Source organism: Pristis pectinata, chromosome 1 (assembly GCF_009764475.1).
Source record: "Pristis pectinata isolate sPriPec2 chromosome 1, sPriPec2.1.pri, whole genome shotgun sequence".
NCBI lineage: Eukaryota > Metazoa > Chordata > Chondrichthyes > Rhinopristiformes > Pristidae > Pristis > Pristis pectinata.
In genome coordinates, this window is record NC_067405.1 from 3,646,778 (window position 1) to 3,667,867 (window position 21,090).

At 50.2% G+C, this 21,090-nt stretch overlaps 2 protein-coding genes across 6 annotated transcripts in view; both read left to right on the forward strand.

Annotated features, from left to right (window-relative positions):
• LOC127569540 (villin-1-like) overlaps window positions 1-21,090 on the forward strand; it is a 473,442-nt gene that overhangs the window by 337,930 nt on the left and 114,422 nt on the right. The window lies entirely within an intron of this gene.
• The window catches only part of LOC127569886 (carboxy-terminal domain RNA polymerase II polypeptide A small phosphatase 1-like), a 38,640-nt gene continuing 21,223 nt past the window's right edge, over window positions 3,674-21,090 (forward strand). Inside the window, exons 1-2 of the mRNA XM_052014901.1 lie at window positions 3,674-4,057; window positions 17,958-18,115. Coding sequence (XP_051870861.1) covers window positions 3,991-4,057; window positions 17,958-18,115 — 225 coding nt within the window. The 5' untranslated portion in view covers window positions 3,674-3,990. The remainder of the gene's footprint in view (window positions 4,058-17,957; window positions 18,116-21,090) is intronic.

The window sequence follows — 21,090 nt, forward strand, 5'->3', positions numbered from 1 at the left end:
ACTGTGCGCAGTTCTGGTCACCCAGCTATAGGAAGGATGTCATTATGTTAGAAAGGGTGCAGAAAAAATTCATGAGGATGTTACTGGGACTGGAGGGCTTGAGTTACAAGGAGACACTGGGTTGGGTGGGACTGCTTTCCCTGGAGTGAAGAAGGCTGATTTAGAGGTTTATAAATCATGAGGGGCACAGATAAGGTGAGCGGTCATAGTGTTTTTCCCAGGGTGGGGGAGTCTAATGCTAGAGAGAACAGGTTTAAGGTGAGAGGGGAAATATTTAAAGGGGACCTGAGGGGCAAGTTTTTCCAGGAGGGTGGTGGGTATATGGAACGAGCTGCCAGAGGAAGTCGGTGAGGCGGATACAGTAACAATGTTTAAAAGATATTTGGACAGGTACATGGGCAGGAAAGGTTTAGAGGGATATTGGCCAAACACGGGCAAATGGGACTAGCTCACCAACTTTTATCAATGCACCACAGAAAGCATCCTATCTGGATGCATCACGGCTTGGTATGACAACTGCTCTGCCCAGGACTGCAAGAAACTGCAGAGAGTTGTGGACACAGCCCAGTGCACCACGGAGACCAGCCTCCCCTCCTAACATAGTGGTTAGCATAATGCTTTACAGCGCCAGTGACCTGGGTTCAAATCCGGCCACTGTCTGTAAGGAGTTTGTACGTTCTCCCCGTGTCTGCATGGGTTTCCTTCAGGTGCTCCGGTTTCCTCCCACATTCCAAAGACGTACGGGTTAGGAAGTTGTGGGCATGCTATGTTGGCGCCGGAAGCGTGGCAACACTTGCGGGCTGCCCCCCAAATCACTACGCAAAAGACGTATTTCCCTGTGTGTTTCAATGTACATGTGACTAATAAAGAGATCTTATCTTATCTTATCTTGTCTTATCCTTGGACTCTGTCTTTACCTCTCACTGTCTTGGTGAAGCAGCCAGCATAATCAAAGACCCCACCCACCCGGGTCATTCTCTCTTCTCTCCTCTCCCATCAGGCAGAAGATACAGGAGCATGAGGGCACGTACCACCAGGCTCAAGGACAGCTTCTATCCCACGGTGATAAGATTATTGAACGGTTCCCTTGTACGATGTAATGGACTTGTTTGACCTTGCACCTTATTGTCTACCTGCAATGCACTTCTCTGTAGCTGTGACACTTTACTCTGTATTCTGTTATTGATTTTTACCCTGTACTACCTCCATGCACTGTGTAATGAATTGATCTGTATGAATGGTATGCAAGACCAGTTTTTCACTGTACCTTGGTACAAGTGACAATAATAAACCAATTCCAATACCAAGTGGAGAGGATGTTTCCTCTTGTCAGAGAATCTAGAACCAGGGGCCACTGTTTAAAAGTAAGGGGTTGTCCATTTAAAACATAGGTGGTGAAATTTGTTCTCTCAGAGGGTTGGAACTGTCAAAGTCAAAGTCAAAAAGTCAAGTTTATTGTCAGATGCACAAGTCCATGTGTGCACAGGTGCAATGAAAAACTTACTTGCAGCAGCATCACAGGCACAGAGCATCAGATAAGCAGCATTCACAAGAAGAGCAAAAATTAAACACTAATTGTACACACTTTTAACAAAAAAAAACACAATTAGAATACAAACAAAACAAAGTCCATTTTAGTGCAAAGTGATCAAAGTGGTCATAGTGTCGCTAAACTGTAGTGATTATGTTTGTGCCGGTTGGTTCAAGAACCGAATGGCTGAAGGGAAGTCGCTGTTCCTGAACCTGGTGGTGTGGGACTTATCAGACTTCTGTACCTCCTGCCTGATGGGAGCTGTGAGAAGATGGCACGGCCCGGATGGTGGGGATCTTTGATGATGGATGTTGCCTTCTTGAGGCAGCACCTCCTGTAGATACTCCCGATGGTGGGGAGGGATGTGCCTCAAGGGGCAGTGGAAACAGAGTCTTTTACTATTTTAAGGCAGTGTTAGATAGATTCTAATGGCGGGGGGGGGGGAGTGAAGGGTTACTGGGGGTAAGCAGGAATGAGGGTAGAGTCAGGTCTGACATGATATAATACAGTTAACAGTGGGACTCAATGGTACAGATGTACAGTGGGATCTCAGGGTCCAAGTCCATAGCTCCCTGAAAGTGGCTGCACAGGTTGATAGGATGGTGAAGAATGTATATGGCATGTTTGCCTTTGTTACTCAAGGCACTAAGTTCATGAGTCAGGAAGTTATGTTGCAGCTTTATAAAACTCTGGTTAGGCCACCTCTGGAGTATTGCATTCAATTCTGGTCGCCCCATTACATGAAGGATGTGGAGGCTTTGGCGAGGGAGCAGAAGAGGTTCACCAGGATGCTGCCTGGATTAGAGGGCATGAGCTATAAGGAGAGGCTGGACAAACATGGGTTGTTTTCCATGGAGTGTCCAGGGCTGAGAGGAGACCTGATAGAAGTTTATAAAATTATGAGAGGCAGAGATAGGGTAGACAGTCTGTATCTTTTTCCCAGGGTTGAAACGTCTAATAATAGAGGGGCTAAGTTCAAAGGAGATGTGCGGGGCAGGTTTTATACACAGAGAGTGGTGGGTGCCTGGAACAGGCTGCCAGGGGTGGGGGTGGAGGCAGATACGATAGATGCGTTTAAGAGGCTATTAGACAGGTACACGACTGTGCAGAGAATGGAGGGAGATGGACCTTGTGCAGGCAGAAGGGATTAGTTTAATTAGGTGTCATTAGCTTAATTAGTTCGGCACAACATCTTGGGCCGAAAGGCCTGTTCCTGTGCTGTACTGTTTGTTTTATGATATTACTAAGTGGGTCGAGTGGCGTCCTCCCGGTTCTAATGTGTACATCGTATATTACTCAATGCTGCAAGCATTTAGAGTGGCCAGCCTATTGCTGCTCTGCTGAAATAGACATCATGTCAACATCTCTGATGCTGCACATCTGAAAAGCAGCGGTGTTCGGACCCCTGCGCTCCTATGAAACCACCTGTTATTTCAAATTGCAAATGTGGCCTTGATAGCAAGTCTAAGTCTCACGCAAGGCTGAAATAAAGACGTGTACATATAGACACGCAAATACTAATTTTTGACTTTATAATATTTATAACGCGTGGAGGGGTAGATTAATTCAATTATCGTGGAACAACTCCTCTCCCCACAACAGACGCTGCTCGACCCGCTGAGTTCCTCCAGCAGATTGTTTGTTGCGTTGGATTAAATGTACTTTCGGAATCAGCGCAGGTACGACGGGCTGAATAGCCTGGTGCTGCCTCTGCGTTGTGTTCCGTTTATAAATCAATAGTAACAGTAAAATATGGCGCTACATTCTCTTTGAAACGGCACCAATTACTGCTGGTTGTTTTCGCAATTATAAACAGGAAAGAATGTTGCCTCTTTGCGGCAGGCGATTTGGAGACGGTCCCTAACCCTGGGGGCTCCGCTGTCACTGTTTCGAGGCTCCCCCTCGCGCACCCCCAGCAAAACAACCCCGCCACTTCGGGCTCTGGGCTGCCAAACTTTGTTTTTTCCTTTTTTTTTCTGTACTGGGTGTGTGTTTTAAAACCGGAGCCCGAGATCGCGAATCGCGGTCGGGTTGGTGAGGAGGAGGAGGAAGAGGAAGAGGAAGGGGAAGGGGAAGGGGAAGGGGAAGGGGAGGTGAGGAGGTGGGGAGGGGGGTGCAGAGGGCAGGAGGGGTGGGGAAGGAAGGAAGAACGAACGCCTCCGCTGTTTCGGAGCGCTCGCCAGCCGAGCCGAGAGCTTGGAATCGCGGCCGCATCATCTCCGGAGGGCCGCCTTGAAACCGTCATCCACGATCCATGTTAGTTTCGTCGCTTCGCTTTGAAACTGACGAGGAGCGGTTTCCATGTTGTGATCGAGCTCCTGAACCGCGCTTTTTCCTCTCTTTTTTCCCCCCCTCCCCTCCTCCTCGTTCACTCCAGATTTTTTTTATATATGTACCTGGGGGAGGGTGGGAGGGGGGAGAAAATCTATTTTTTTTACCCAAAATAAAAGATCTAGCTCATGGACAGCCCGTCCATAATCACCCAAGTCAGCAAAGAAGAGGCGAACTGCCCACTGCGAGAGAAAGGTAACAATTTAGTAACATTGTAGCTAACGCGGCAACATTGTATCTTTAGCCCATTGTTGTGGTTTAAATGTCGAAACTTTGTATCAAACTCAACCGCAACATTGTTGCGATTCTCCCCTTTCTGGCAGTGTGCTATTTCTGCTCTCGTTTACTGTGCGTGTGTGTGTGTGTGTATACACCCCTCCTCCGCCTGTTTGTTTATTTTTAATTCCTGTTTGAATTTTTAATACGTATGATTTCGTGTTTTTTATGTTCCTAATCAACTTGGCTTCTCTCAAAAACGCGGAATCGTTTTATTAAAAAAAAATCCAAATCTTTTTAAAAAAAATAAAACGGGTGTTGGCTTGTCTTCTGGGGTCGGCTGATTTGTACCTCTTTCGCTTTCTCTTCCCCCTCGAGCAGCGAGAGAGAGAGAGAGACAGAGCAGCACCTCACCAAACAAGTTGTTGTTCTTCTGGGCGGGAGCGGAGCCGAACTCGGAGCGGGCGGGCAAGGCAGGCGGGAGGGAGGTTTGTCTAAACGGAATCGTTTGTTTTTAATTGTCAGTATTTTGAACAATCTCTCCTGTCTCCCTCGGTGATGTTGCATCAGTTGGTAATCTGGTTGGGTGTTTTTTTTTCTGGTGTGAAGCGAGCGGATGCCATGTTTTTTTCATGGAACTCCGGTGGTGGGTGTGTCTGTTTTTCAGCCTTGTTGTGTTGGGAGGGAGAGAGAGAGGCACGCTGGACTGTTTGTGTTGCCAGTGTCGCCTCCCCTCCGGAATATCTTGTCTGATTGTTTCAAAATAGGGAGTCCCCGAAGATTTTCGGGTTAAATTTAGCAGCACTCTCGTCCCGTACCACTGAAGGGTGTTGTTTTTCAGTGGCACGGATGTTTGCCATTTGCATGGCTGGGGAATGGGTGGAGGCGATGCCGTCAGTGAGCGGGGGCCGTGAGAGTGTTGTCGGTCTGTCGGCGTCTCCGTCTGGGTCGGACCACTGGCCGAAGTTAAACTGCGCTGCGCCACAGGTCCGATCTCGGAAACTTCCTGATCTCGGGGGTGGGGTCTAACATCCGTCACTTACACAGACCCCGACTTCAACCACCCCTTCATGTCCCAGCTCCTCGATCTGTCAGTGGTTTGCACACTCTCCTCAATCAAAGAGGGTGGGTTCGGCTCCCATCCCGGGACTTGAGTATCCCGCTGACACTCCTTGTCACACTAGCCGCGGTGCCGTGTTTAGGATAGAATATTCCATCTACTGTCTCATCTGAGAACTGGCAAGTCATTCCTAGTTTCCTGAGACCAATAGTTATAGCCAATTAGCATCACTGAATCAGATGAGTACAGCCATTCGGCCCACTACCTCCATACTGACCAGTGACCATATTGATCCCATCTCCCAGTATTTAGACGGTAGCCTTCTACACCACGGTAATCTCAAATGCTCGTCTAGCTATTTTGTCAACTGTTGTCAGTGCCTGCTTCCACCACTCTCTCTCAGGCAGTGTGTTCCAGGTACTCCCCGCTCCCTGGGTCACAAAGATCCCCTCGCCCTAAAATCTGAGTTTGATCCACCTCTGATATGGGGGCAAATCCTCCTGCAGCCGACCCTATCTATACCGCTCATAATTTTATCTAGCTCACTCATGTCAACACTCAACCTCCTCTGCTCGGAGAACAGATCCAGCCTCTCCTGGCAACGTCCTGGTGAACCTCCTCTGCACCATCTCCAGCACATCCTTCCTACAGCTGTTATTACATTGCTGCTTGTAGGATCTTGCTCTGTGCTTGTGTGGTGGATGTAAATCCTTGGATTAAATGTAGAACATGTGGTTTAGAACTCTGCAGATGGTGCAAAAGTTGCTGTGTGAGGAAAAGGTTGCAGACAGGGAAAATATCAATGAACTGGGCAGAAAAGTGGCAAATGCAGTTCAATACAGGAATTCTGGAGTTCCTGGACTTTGCTGTAACTCCATCATGTGTCGGTCCTGTTACAATCTTCCAGTTGACCCGCCACTGGCACTCATGGCTCTGGGCCTCGCCTGAGTCAGAGGTTGTGGGTTTGAACCCCACTCCAGGGTCCTGAGCCGCAAATCTAAGTGGGCATTCCAGTGCAGTAGTGAGAGGCTGCTCCACTATTTCAGACACCTTTCTTCCCGCAATATTGCACTAAAATGAGGCCCCAAGGAGAGTTCAATGATCCCACAGCTATTGTTTTGCAGGAGCCTCCTCCCTTGGTTTCAGTCTGGTGGGGCAGTGGTAGAAGAATCCTGCTGATGGTCCTTTGATCAGCACCTTCCTCTTGGTGAATACACCTGAGGAAAGGCACCATTGGGTGTTGAGCTGATCCAGCCCTGTGGTTAGTCCCTGTGGATACTAGAAATCTAAAATAGATACAGAAAGTGCCGGAAACACTCAGCCGGTCAGGAAGCGGGAAGAGAAACGGTTAAATGTTTCAGGTCAGAGGCAGGAAGTGGAAAAGAGAAAAGGCAAGTTAGTTTTCAGTGGCAGAGAAGGTGGGAGAAGGGAAAGATCGGACAAAGGGAATATTTCTGATAGGGTGAGACCAAATGAGTTGCGTGGCAGAGAGGCTTCTTTGTGGACTTGAGGCTTGTTGTGTAATCAAACACCACAGAGTCCAGGGATCGAGGTATAACAGGGCTCTTTACAATATTTTTATTAACTCTGCAAAGAAAATACAGAGTACATGAATCAAAAAGATAAAATACTGCTAAATACATTGTGTTAAATCATACTGAAATCACAATACCCTATATTAGTAATTAAAAAATGATAATAAATTGGAATAATTTGATTATTAAAAAAAAATCTAAACCCACTACCAAGACCGAAGCTGTTTGGTTTTTTAAATAAAAAGGACAAGGAAAAACCCTTTACTCAATGATATCAGCCAACATCTGTACTTCAACCACCAGATCAAAGGTTTTGAAAATAGTTCAAAAAAGGTCCCCATGATGTTTGAAAGTCTAAGTTAGATTCAGAAATTGAACAACAGATCTTCTCTAAATTTAGGTATGACATAACATCGCGTAACTATTGAACATGAGTAAGGGACCTTCTAACCCCTGCCTGTTACACACAGTTACAGACAGTGATCGACTACTGGGAGTTGATGTCCCCTATCAGGGCTTGCACACTGAATGCTGACGAGGTTTGTGCTCCCGGTGAGGCTATGGAGACCCAGAACCACAGACCTGAAGCCATGAGGGCCAGGGACATTTGCATTTCTGTACTGAACTGCATTTGCCGCTTCTCTGCCCAGTTCATTGATATCTTCCCTTTGTCTGCAACCTCTTCCTCACCCAGAAACTTGTTCACCATTTGCAAAGTGTTTATTGTCTGTTGCTGGTGCTCCTGATCTGCTGGTGGGATTGGTTTATTATTGTCACTTGTACCGAGGTACAACGAAAAACTTGTCTTGCATACCGATTGTACAGATCAATTCATTACACAGTGCTTCAGGTAGTACAGGGTCAAACAATACATAATACAGAGTAAAGTGTCCACAGCTACAGGGAAGTGCATTGCAGGAAGACAATAAGGTGCAAGGTCATAACAAGGTAGATTGTGAGGTCAAGAGTCCATCTCATCGTATAAGGGAACTGTTCAATAGTAGGGGAGGGAGTGGCAGGATTTGGAACCAGTGACAGTGAAGGAGGGTGATACATTTCCAAGTTAGCATTGGGAGGGGCTTGGACAGGAGCTTGCAGGCGGTGATGATCCCCGATGCCCGGAGCCCTTGTCCACCTCGATAGTGGAGATAGTGGTTTGGGAGATGCTGTTGGAGTAGCCTGAGACTGTTCTCACTTGATGTTCAGCAGACTTGTCTTCTGTCCTAGGACATGAGTCCTCCCCACACCCTCTACTTCTGTGCCCCACTCCTCGTCCCCTCCCCCTCACCCTCGAGTGACTACCGTGGCCCGCCAGCATCCTGGTGCAGGGAGCTGAGCTGTAGCACTTGGCCCTATGTTATTAACTGAGTAAGGAACAACAGTGTGACTCCTTCCCCAGGGCAGGTCTGGTTGCTTGCAGAGATGTGGGTCAGGGTGACTGAACTGCCCTTGTCTGTTGGGGTGTTGGGTTCTTGGACCAGACAACAGCAAGATGGGTGTATCCATCAGGTGTACTGTACCCTGGTGTTATACAGTGACAGACCCATCCCCACCGGTACCGCACCCCGGTGTTATACAGCGACAGACCCGTCCCCACCAGTACCGCACCCCGGTGTTACACAGCGACAGACCCGTCCCCACCAGTACCGCACCCCGGTGTTACACAGCGACAGACCCGTCCCCACCAGTACCGCACCCCGGTGTTACACAGTGACAGACCCGTCCCCACCAGTACCGCACCCCGGTGTTACACAGTGACAGACCCGTCCCCACCAGTACCGCACCCCGGTGTTACACAGTGACAGACCCGTCCCCACCAGTACCGCACCCCGGTGTTACACAATGATAGACCCGTCCCCACCGGTACCGCACCCTGGTGTTATACAGCAACAGACCTGCCCCCACCGGTACCGCATCCCGGTGTAACACAATGACTCAGTGTGCATTATTTGACTCTCACTTGGTCTGGCCTGACCTGGAACAATGCTGCTGGCCCTCACTAATGGGTTGTATATGTTTTGGCAGTGTAGGGCTGTGAGCGATGGCCTTTTCCAATCCTGCTGTGCACAGACAGTGTTTGAAATGACAGGCAGCTCAGTGCCACCCCTGTGTGCTGATCAATGTAACACTGAGTGTAGGCTGTGTAAACACCGGGAGCTAACGGTGCATCGTGTGTGGTTATGTGCTCAGCTCCAACCACTCCAAGGGCCTGTTGACTACCATTAGTTTCCATGCAGTGCATTTGTCCATTTTGAAGTCCCCTGTCAGTAGGCAACAAGCAAAGAGGCAGCTCTAACCTGATGGTATCTGTCAGTGTCCCTCAATTTGGGCTCCTGTATGTTTCAGCCTTGCTGATGTGAACTGCTCTTGAAACAGAGCCATGTGGTCAAGGAGGCAGTAACCCTGGCAAGTATTTTAAATCTCACCCATCAACCTAAATATCTGAATCCACTCCTCTGGCAATGTTTGGGTGACTTTACAGAGAGCTTCACCCTGGGAGTGTGCGATGGGACGGTGTAGAGGGATCTTCACCCTGTGTCTGACCCTGGGAGTGTGTGATGGGACGGTGTAGAGGGAGCTTCACCCTGTGTCTGACCCCGGGAGTGTGTGATGGGACGGTGTAGAGGGAGCTTCACCCTGTGTCTGACCCCGGGAGTGTGTGATGGGACGGTGTAGAGGGAGCTTCAAAGTCATGGTAGAGTTTATTGTCACATGCACAAGTCCATGTGTGCACAGGTGCAATGAAAAACTTACTTGCAGCAGCATCACAGGCACATAGCATCAGATAAGCAGCATTCACAAGGAAACCCTAAATTAAACATAAATTATACACAATTTTTACAGAGAGAACACAATTAGAACAAAAAGAAACAAATTTCATTTTAGTGCAAAGAGGTCATAGAGCTGCTAAACTGTAGTGATTAGGGTTTTGCCAGTTGGTTCAAGAACTGAATGGTTGAAGGGAAGTCACTGTTCCTGAACCTGGTGGTGTGGGACTTCAGGCTTCTGTACCTCCTGCCCGATGGGAGCTGCGAGAAGATGGCACGGCCCGGATGGTGGGGATCTTTGATGGACGTTGCCTCCTTGAGGCATCACCTTCTGTAGATACTCCCGATGGTGGGGAGAGATGTGCCCGGGAGTGTGTGATGGGTCGGTGTAGAGGGAGCTTCACTCTGTGTCTGACCCCGGGACTGTGTGATGGGACGGTGTGGAGGGAGCTTCACCCTGTGTCTGACCACGGGAGTGTGTGATGGGACGGTGTAGAGGGAGCTTCACCCTGTGTCTGACCACGGGAGTGTGTGACGGGACGGTGTAGAGGGAGCTTCACTCTGTGTCTGACCCTGGGAGTGTGTGACGGGACGGTGTAGAGGGAGCTTCACTCTGTGTCTGACCCCGGGACTGTGTGATGGGACGGTGTGGAGGGAGCTTCACCCTGTGTCTGACCACGGGAGTGTGTGATGGGACAGTGTAGAGGGAGCTTCACTCTGTGTCTGACCCTGGGAGTGTGTGATGGGACAGTATACTCAGAACTTCAGAAAATTCCACTAAATCTGCTTCCACCAACCCTCTGCGTAGTTTATTCCAAGCCCTCTAGAACTCTCAGCAGTTTGTGAAAAACTTCCTCTTTCCCCGTTATTTCTGTGTATTGATCGTGTGATTTTCTTGCCATTTTCCCAACCCTTTTCCCATCTATCCCAAGAATGATTGGATATAGACTGTGGGCAGGAGTCCTGGAATTCAGACCTGCCCATCCACCATCCTCAACCCCCCCCCCCACCCCCTCCCCAACCTCAGGGTACTGAGGCTAATTGCAACAGCAGTTACTGGAACTGAGGTTGTGCCTTTGATGTTGATAAACGTCTCCGGTGCTCCAGAGGATGAAAATTCACTTTGAGCAAGGAGCTTGCATGAGGATTTGGAAGGATGCAGTCGTCCTTCAAGTGAAATGGCATAGACAGAGTCCTAGATAAATACAGCACAGATACAGGCCTTCATCTGGTCTGTGCCAACCACAGTGCCCACCCAGCTAGTCCCAATTTCCTGCGTTCAGCCCATATCCCTCCAAGCCCCGCCCCTCCATGTACCTATCCAAGTGCTTCTTAAATGACCCTGTTGTACCTGCCTCACCCACTTCCTCTGGCAGCTCGTTCCATACACTCACCACCCTCTTCTGGAAAAAGTTGCCCCTCGGGTCCCTTTTAAATCTTTCCCCTCTCACCCTAAACCTATGCCCCCTTGTTTTGGACTCCCCTACCCTGGGGAAAAGACTTGTTACTGTCCACCTTATCTAGGCCTCTCATGATTTTATAAACCTCTGTAGGATCACCCCTCATTCTCCTACGTTCCAAGGAATAAAGACCCAGCCTGACCAACCTCTCCCTATAACTCAGGCCCTCGAGTCCTGGCAACATCCTCGTTAATCTTCTCTGCACTCTTTCCAGTTTAACCACGTCTTTCCTGTAACAGGGCGACCAAACTGTACACAGTGCTCCAAGTGCGGCCTCACCAATGTCTTGTATAACTGCGACGTAATGTCCCAACTCCTATACTCACTGCCCTGACTGATGAAGGCCAGTGTGCTAAAGGCCTTCATAAGTGAAGACAGGGGGAATGCACACAGTCTTTTCCCCAGGGTTGGGGAATCGAGAACAAGAGGGCACAGATTTAAGGTGAGGGGGGAGATTTAATAGGAGCCTGAGGGGCAACTTCTTCACCCAGAGGGTGGTCAGTATATGGAACGAGCTGCCAGAGGAAGTGGTTGAGGCAGGTACAGTAACAACATTTAAAAGACAGTTTGGAGAGGTACATGGATAGGAAAGGTTTAGAAGGTTATGGGTCAAACACTGACAAATGGGACTAGCTTGGATGGGAATCTTGGTCAGCATGGACCAGTTGGGCCAAAGGGCCTGGTTCCTGACTGTATAACTCCATGACTCTTGTTTTCTCCTGTGTCCTACCACCAATACTTCGTATATCAACGTAACCACATCAGTGATCTGGCTGCAGTTGTACTGAGACCTCGGTGAACGTAAATTGGCTTTAAAAAAAACCCAAGAGCCTTTCAGTGGCTCCCCAGCAGTATGATCTGGAGCTGTTGGCAGCTAAGTGACGTGTGCTATAGAAATGCAGGTGTGGTGGTGTTGGCCTAGTGTGGGGAGAATTGTCGCTGCACAGTGCTGGGATCTGGTGATGTTCATCTGAGCAATCAGATCAGATTTCTTCATTAGTCACATGCATCAAAACACACAGTGAAATGCATCTTTTGCGTAGAGTGTTCTGGGGGCAGCCCGCAAGTGTCGCCACGCTTCCGGCACCAACATAGCATGCCCACAACTCCTAACCCGTATGTCTTTGGAATGGGAGAGTCTGGGCAGGGGTGTGGGCGTCCGATAGAGGGGGAGGGTACAATCCCTGTAGTTTGGGTGACCTGTTTGCTTTCTGACCCCCCTCCTATTCCTATCCCTCCCACCCCTCCACCATCCCCCCCCCCCCATCCCTTACTTCCAGGGCTCCATCCTAGGGTCACAGGGAGATACAGCACAGAAACAGACCCTTCAGCCCATCGATTCCCTGCGAACCATCAACCATCCATTTACACTGATTCCATTTCATTCTCCCCACATTACCATCAACTCCCCCCAGATTCTACCCCTCACCCACACACTGGGGGCAATTTAGTGGCCAGTTAACCCATCAGCCTGCATCTTTGGGATGTGGGAGGAGACTGGAGCCCCCACCATCTCTGTGACCTCCCCCATCCCCTCCCCCCCCCACGGGTCGTCTGTGACCTCTTGTCTCCATATCCCACAACTTGCTCTCCCTGGACTTTCAACTGCCCGGATTTTGCTCCCGAACTCCCAGTGTCTCTCCAGTCACTGGAGATGCCAGACTCAAACTCGGTGTTTCCAACTAAAACTCTCACTGGATCAGTTCTCGGACGCTGCACAAATGCCAACTGCTCTGTGCGTGTGTGTGTGTTTAATCTTGCTGCGGACTAATTGGCCACTGAACGTATCCCAGGGGTGACTGCATTCTAGCAGTAATTCACTGGGATGTGACAGTCGCTACACAAGTGTAGATCCTTTTACTTGAAGCTCACACCACGTGCTCCATCTCCCAAGTCAGCGTCTGCTGGTGAAATCACACATTGAGGGCAACACACAGTGCTGGAGGAACTCGGCAGGTCCGGGACATTTCTATCACCACTCAGCCTCCCTCATCATTCCCACACTTCCCCACTACCCCCACCGCCCCCCCCCCCACACCTATCTTCCCCCCTCACCTGGATCCACCTATCACCTGCCACCTCTTGCTCCACCCCTTCCCCCCAACTCTTTATCGATTTCCCCCCCCCTTTCCAGTCCTGACGAAGGGTCTCGACCCAAAACATTGACTGTCCATCTCCCTCCACAGATGCCGCTTGACCCGCTGAGTTCCTCCAGCATCTTATGTGTGTTGCTCCAGATTTCCAGCATCTCCCGTCTCTTCCGTGCGTCCTTACACACTTATTTGAGTCTTCCCAGATTTCCGAGAGCGTGTCCCTCCCTCGCCCCCTGGCCCTGGACCCCCTGAGGGTCTTCACAGCATTTGAAAGGCCAAAGATCTGGAGCAACCCAACGGCCACTGCCTGGCTGGGCTCTTCCCCCGTCTCTGTGTGTGCAATACGTGGTTGCTCCTGCGGTTTGCCTGTTGCTGCATCAGAACAGAGTTCCCGCCCACCCCTGCAGCGGCACCACCGCAGCAGGAAGTGGGAAGGATGCTGGGAACCCTGGGCTGGCCTCCCGGGGTGGTGGGGGGCAGGGGGAGGGGTGAAGCTGACAGCCGTTGGAAGGTGTGGAAATGAAAGAGGCAATGACTTCCTGAGCCAGCATCTCTCCTTCAACCCCCTCCACAACACCACCACCCTCCCCTCCAATCTCTCCTCTGCAAATGATGGTGATTACCACAGTTATTTCAGATGCGGTTTAACCAGTGACACGTCACAGTTAACCAGCCTGTTACTTTTGTACCTCTCTGCTAGCTTTGTTATGGTATTGGTGTACTATTGTCATTTGTACCGAGGTACAGTGAAAAATTTGTCTTGCATACCGATCGTACAGGTCAATTCATTACACAGTGCAGTTACACTGAGTTAGTACAGAGTCCATTGATGTAGTACAGGTAAAAACAATAACAGTTCAGAGTAAAGTGTCACAGCTACAGAGAAAGTGCAGTGCAATAAGGTGCAAGGTCACAACAAGGTAGATCGTGAGGTCAGAGTCCATCTCTTAGACCCTCCCGTAATCTCCTGCCTTCCCGTTGCTGGTTCCCTCGCCTCTTGCGCAAGGTCTAAGAGGCGAGGGAACCAGGGCAGCACGATCCCACAGAGAGGGATGATAGGAGCATCGGGCTTTGTGTTCTGACTGAGCGTGAGTGTGCCCACAAGGTGCTGGGGCATTTCCTTGTGGTTCCACAACAGGACTTGTCACCTGGGGAAGGACGGTCTGGTGTGTGGAGAACTGGCACCCCTGACACTGTTGCACTCCGCTGGTATTTCGGGAGTCAGTGTAGTTCCTCTCGGAGTGCAGGAGACTGAGTGGTGATCTTTTAGAGGTGTATAAAATCATAAGGGGCATAGATAGGGTGAATGCACACAGTCTGTTTCCCAGGGTTGTGGAATCAAGAACCAGAGGTTTAAGGAGAGAGATTTAATAGGAACTCAAGGGGCAACTGTTCTTTACACAAAGGGCGGTGTGTATATGGAACGAGCTACCAGAGGAAGTGGGTGAGGCAGGTACAATAACATTTAAAAGACAGTTGGACAGGTACCTGGATAGGAAAGGTTTAGAAGGTGAAAAAACACGATGCTGGAGGAACTCAGCACGCCAAGCAGTATCAGTCCTGAAGAAGGGTCCTGACCCGAAACGTTGACCGCCTGCTTTTCTCCACAGATGCTGCCTGGCCTGCTGAGTTCCTCCGGCATCATCGTGTTTTACATCTAGATTCCAGCATCTGCAGTCCTTTTGTTTCTCAAGGTTTAGAAGGTTATGGGCCAAACATGGGCAAATGGGACTAGCTTGGACGGGCATCTTGGTCAGCATGGACCATTTAGGCTGAAAGGCCTGTTTCTGTGCTGTATAACTCTAACTCTTTCCCCCCACCCACCCAAGTCCTATCATGGGATTCGAACCCACAACCTTCACACTTGAGAACCAGCTGTATCCAACCTAGCCTTGCCGAGTGAGGTCTGCAGTAGTAAGCTGGAACTGCAGAGGTCAACGTGATAGGTCAGTGAGGAAAACCTGTACTATACGATAGACCATTCAGCCCATCACACCTGTGCCACCTCTTTCCCCTTCTGGTGTTCAAGTTGAATCTGCTTTCCCAACCCTTCTGGCAGTGTGCCTGAGAAAACATTCTCCTCGCATCCCCTCTGATCTCCCCAACTTCCTCCTTGTTCACTGCGCCCTGACTTTGGGCACCTCCTCTAGCCCCGGGGGTGGGTGTGCGGGTAACCGGACCTGAGCCGATCCTCTGGTAAATGCCGGTGGAATCTCTGCCAAAAACTTAAACCAAACAGCAAATATAATCAGTGTCAAAATAACAAAGGCTGAGTCCACTCCTTGTTTTTATTTGCTTCGTTGTCTGGGATATTTATGATGTTGCTGGGTTGTGAAATTTTGCCAAGCCTCATCTCTCAACTTATAGTTTAAGCACCAGGGCTCGTTTTCCAGCCAAGTCCATCACTACATGCAGAATCATACAGCACGGAAATAGGCCCTTTGACCCACTGAGCCTGTACTAACCCTCTCCCCACATTCCCAGCAACTCCTCTTAATTTTACCCCTTGCCTACATCCCAGGAGCAATTTGCAGCAGCCAATTAACCTCCCAATGCACACCCCTTTGGATTGGAGAGCATGTTTTATGGGGATAGGTTGAGCGAGCTAGGGCTTTTCTCTTTGGAGAGGAGGAGGATGAGAGGTGACCTGATAGAGGTGTACAAGATGATAAAAGGCACAGATCAAATGGACAGTCAGAGACTTTTTCCCAGGGCGACAATGGCTAACACGAGGGGGCATAATTTTAAGGCGATTGGAGGAAGGTATAAGGGGGATGTCAGGGGTAGGTTTTTTACACAGAGAGTGGTGGGTGCGTGGAACGCACTGCCGGCAGAGGTTGTGGGGGCAGATACATTAGGGACATTTAAGAAACTCTCAGATAGACGCATGAATGATAGAGAAATGGGGGTCTATATGGGAGGGAAGGGTTAGATAGATCTTGGAGCAGGATAAAATGTCGGTACAACATCGTGGGCTGAGGGCCTGTATTGTGCTGTAGTGTTCTACGTTCTGTGAAACCGGAGCACCCGGGGGAAACCCATGGGGAGAATGTGCAGATTCCAGATTGCTCAACTGTTCTGTGTCACTGGTTTAAGATGTTCCCCCTGAACCATGGACTCTTGTTAACAGAGGTGTTTATTCTGACCCACAGCCTCCCCACCTTGTTCCGCCAACCCCGAAACTTGGTGTAACCAGACCTTCCTGGGCCCAGAGGTCCCTGAACACTCAGCAATAGATTAGTTAGCACCAAACTTCGGTGAATGACCGATCGGGGAGGAGCCGCACCCAGTGTAATAGCAGGATACACAAAGCGCAAGGTCCAAGGTTCGAGTGAGGTTTGTACCCAGTCCACTGAACCTTGGGCTGGGATGGACCAGGAGTGTCTGAACGAGTCATAGAACAGTACAACACAATACAGGCCCTTCGGCCCACAATGTTGTGCCTAAGACTATCAAACCCCTTCCTCCCACATATCCCTCCATTTTAAATTCCTCCATATGCTTATCTAGCAATCTCTTGAATTTGACCAATGTACCTGCCTTCACCACTGCCCCAGGCAGCGCATTCCATGCCCCAACCACTGTCTGTGTGGAAAAACCTTTCTCCGATATCTCCCTTGAACTTCCCACCCATTACGTTAAAGCCATGCCCTCTTGTGTTGAGCATTGGTGCCCTGGGAAAGAGGCGCTGGCTGTCCACTCTATCTATTGCTCTCAATATTTTGTACACTCCCCAACCCTGTCCCTACCCCTTCCGTTGTGGGGCAGTGGGCAGGACTGGGATGGTATTGGTGGTGTGACCTCCTCTGAAGCCCCCTTGTCAGGTGGAACAGGGATTCATTGATTTTTGGGGGGGGGGGGTGCTTACGGGTTGGGGGAGAGTTGAAGGACTGACACCCCGCCCCACTTCCCCGAAGGGAGGTGAAATCGTTGGCTGTGTACTTCCACCTCTCAACAACAAAAATGGCACATCCGACCCTCAAATGTCCCAGCCAATCACTACCTTTATTATGTAGATACTATGACAATGCAGCAGCCAATCTAAGCACAGCAAGATCCCACAATCAGCATGATAATGACCAGAACATCCGTTTTGGTGGATAGGACTTTATTCCTTGGAGTGATGATGTTACTGGGACTGGAGGGCTTCAGTTATAAGGAGAGGCTGGACAGGCTGGGACTGTTCTCCCTGGAGTGAAGGAGACTGAGGGCTGACCTTATAGAGGTTTATAAAATCATTAGAGGCATAGATAGGGTGAATGCACAGTCTTTTCCCCAGGGTTGGAAAACCAAGAACTAGAGGGCATAGGTTTCAGGGGAGAGATTTAACAGGAACTTGAGGGGCAACTTTGTGTGGTATGTATGTAGATTGACCTGCCAGAGGAAGTGGTTGAGGCAGGTACAGTAAGAACTTTTAAAAGACATTTGGACAGGTACAAGGATAGGAAAGGTTTAGAGGGATATGGGCCAAGTGCTGGCAAATGGGACAAGCTTGGATGGGCACCTTTGGTCAGCATGGTCCAGTTGGGCCGAAGGGCCTGTTTCTGTGCCGTGTGACTCTTATGACTTTGAATTTTGCTTCTAAGCACCAATTTTGGGGACGGGGGGCAGTTTTTCGATCTTCTTTCAAGAAGACTCTGGGACCTGGTGATGCCTTGTGCAAGAGGAGGGGGACCAAGGACATCGGGGGGGGGGGGGGGGGGAGAGACATGTTTTGCCGTCTGCAGTGCATTGTGGGAGAGGTGTTGGCCCCAGTGCCGCCATCTGCAGTTCCGCGGGCGGCCACTTTGGGGGGAGGAGGGGCACGTGGCTCGGTGCGGTGCGTGCCGGGAGCACTGGGTTGGCTGCGTCCCACCAGCTTGGTCCAACGGTTGGCCCAATGGGCGCGAGTCCGGCCGCAGCACCCGCTGGCTCGGGACATCCACTCTGCCGCTAACCGGCCCGGCGCTCCTATCGGTTCTAGGCCCCCTGCCCGTCTCCGGCAAGAAGTCGCGCCGACAAGGCCTCCTCCGGGCCATCTTCTGCTGCATCTCCAAGGCCGAGGACGATGGCAACCAGACCCTGTGTGGCGGCAACAACAACACTCCACTGCTGGCCGATGGCAAGAACAGCAGCAGCAAGGTAAGAAACGTGCCGACCACCCCCTCCCCGGCTCCTGGTGGGGCAGTGGGGAGACTGCCGCGCCTCTGCCCGGGGCAGGGGTTGGAACATAGAACATAGAACAGTACAGCACAGTAACAGGCCCTTTGGTCCACGATGTCTGTGCTGAACACAATGCCGAGTTAAACTAAATCCCTTCTGCCTGCACGTGATCCACATCCCTCCATTTCCTGCACATTCATGTATCTGCCTAAGAGCCTCTTAGACACCTCTATCGTATCTGCCTCCACTCCCACCCCTAGCAGCACATTCAGGCACCCAACACTGTGTGTGTGTGTGACTTGCCCTGCGCATCCCCTTTAAACTTTCCCCCCACTCACCTGAAATGCATGTCCTCTAGTATTTGACACTTCTACCCTGGGAAAAGAATCTTGGCTGTCCACTCTATCTGTGCCTCCCATAACCTTATAAACCTCTATCAGGTCTCCCCTCAGCCTCCGACACTCCAGAGAGAACAACCCAGGTTTGTCCAACCTCTCCTTGTAGCTCATGCTCTCTAATCCAGGCAGCATCCTGGTGAACCTCCTCTGCACCCGCTCCACAGTCTTCACATCCTTCCTGTAACGGGGTGACCAGAACTGCACACAATTCTCCAAGTGCGGCCTGACTAAAGTTTTATACAGCTGCAACATGACTTCCTGACTCTTATACTCCGTGCCCTGACCAATGAAGGGGAGCATGCCGTACGCCTTCTTTACCACCCTGTATACTTGTGTGGCCACTTTCAGGAAGCTATGGACTTGGACCCCAAGATCCCTCTGTACATCAATGCTCTGAAGCCATTAACTGTGTTCATAACCCCTTACATTTGACCTCCCGAAGTGCAGCATCTCACATTTGCCCGGATTAAACTCCATCTGCTATTTCTCTGCCCATATCTGTAAATGATCTATATCCCGCTGTACCCTTTGACTTGGACTCAATGGGCCGATGGTGTCTGTATCTCTGAGTCTCTGAGCAAGGCAATGAGAGACCAGCCATGATCTTGATGAATAGCAGAGCAGACCTGAAGGGCTGAATGGCCTACTGCTCCTAATAGTGGTCTTGTGTGGCCTAACTCCCTTGCAAGAAGAGTGGAAGTTGGGTTTTCTGTAGCCACTTTGGGGGCAGGAAGAATGGGACGGTGTTGGGGGGAGGGAGGGGGGTCAACGCAGAGTCACCAATAGAAGACTGGAGCTGAAAGGGTTAAGTCACGAGCAAGTTTAGCTGGGTTAAGGGCTGCCTTTCCTCGAGTGCCGAGCATTGTGGTGGTCTCATCGAGGGAGTGAAGCTTGGGTAGTGAAGACCTGTCCCCTCTGGGTCAGAGTGGGGTGGAAGGCTTCTCACCGACAGACTGTAATGGTAAAATTTGAGCAGGTCGGTTAGGAACCACTGTTCCCCAAGTGGTCTCGCTCAGCTGACACTCCAAGAAAACTGCTGAAGTCCACAGGAAAGTTGAAAACTGGCAGATTTTTAGAGTCAGAGTGAGTGGTACAGCACAGAAACAGGCCATTCGGTCCAACTCATTCATGCCGACCAAAGTGCCTACTGAGCTAGTCTCACTTGGCCCATATCCCTCTAAACCTTTCCTATCCATGTACCTGTCCAACTGTCTTTTAAATGTTGTTACTGTACCTGCCTCAACCACCTCCTCTGGCAGCTCGTTCCATATACCCACCACCCTCTGTGTGGGAAAACTTGCCCCTCAGGTCCCCTTTAAATTTTTCCCCTCTCACCTTGAACCCATGCCCTCTGGTTCTGGAATTCCACTACCCTGGGGGATAAAGATCGTGACCATCCACCTTGTATGTGCCCCTCAGCCTCCTCTGCTCCAGGGAAAACAGCCCCAACCTGTCCAGTCTCTCCTGATAATTCAAGCCCTTCAGTCCCGGTGACATCCTCGTGAATCATTTCTGGCCCTCTCCAGCTTAACGCTGTCCTTCCTATAGCTGTGCGACCAGGGCAGGAATTGTTGGGCAAGGATTCGAGTTCATGGAACCAAGCTGGGGGAGAAGGGGTTAAGATGCAGATGGAGGGATTGATTTGAGGGACAGGGAGGGTGAGAGACACACAGAGGCACGTTCATTAATGCAGCATTTCACATCTGGCCATATTTTACAGCAGTAGAGCAATACAGAACGGATACAGGCCCTTCGGCCCAACCAGTCCATGCCGACCACGGTGCCCACCCAGCTAGTCCCAATTTCCTGCGTTCGGCCCATATGCCTCCAAGCCCCGCCCCTCCATGTACCTATCCAAGTGCTTCTTAAATGACCCTGTTGTACCTGCCTCACCCACTTCCTCTGGCAGCTCGTTCCATATACTCACCACCCTCTGCGTGGAAAAAGTTGCCCCTCAGGTCCCTTTTAAATCTTTCCCCTCTCACCCTAAACCTTTGCCCCCTAGTTTTGGACTTCCCTACCCTGGGGAAAGGACTGTTACAGTTCACCTTAGCTACATCCCTCGTGATTTTATAAACCTCTGTAGGATCACCCCTCATTCTCCTACGTTCCGAGGAATAAAGTCCCAGCCTGGCTAACTTCTCCCTGTAACTCAGGCCCTCGAGTTCTGGCAACATCCTCGTAAATCTTCTCTGCGCTCTTTCCAGTTTAATCACGTCTTTCCTATAACAGGGTGACCAAAACCGTACACAGTGCTCCAAGTGTGGCCTCACCAACGACTTGTACAACTGCAACATAACGTCCCGACTCCTATACTCGATGCCCTTGAGCTAATTTTATTAAACTGTGTTATTTTAAACAAAAAAATTCAGCTGCAGGGAAGCTATGGAACAGACTGAGCTGAATGGGGTCTCCCCTCTTCCCCAGCCTGCACCCTGTGAGTTGTTTTGCTCCTGCAATGTCTCAGACTGCCAATAGATGGCGGCGCTGTTCCATCTGAATCAACGGCAGGGCTCCCCTGTACAAAACAACACAGCAAGGAGACTGGAATTTAAG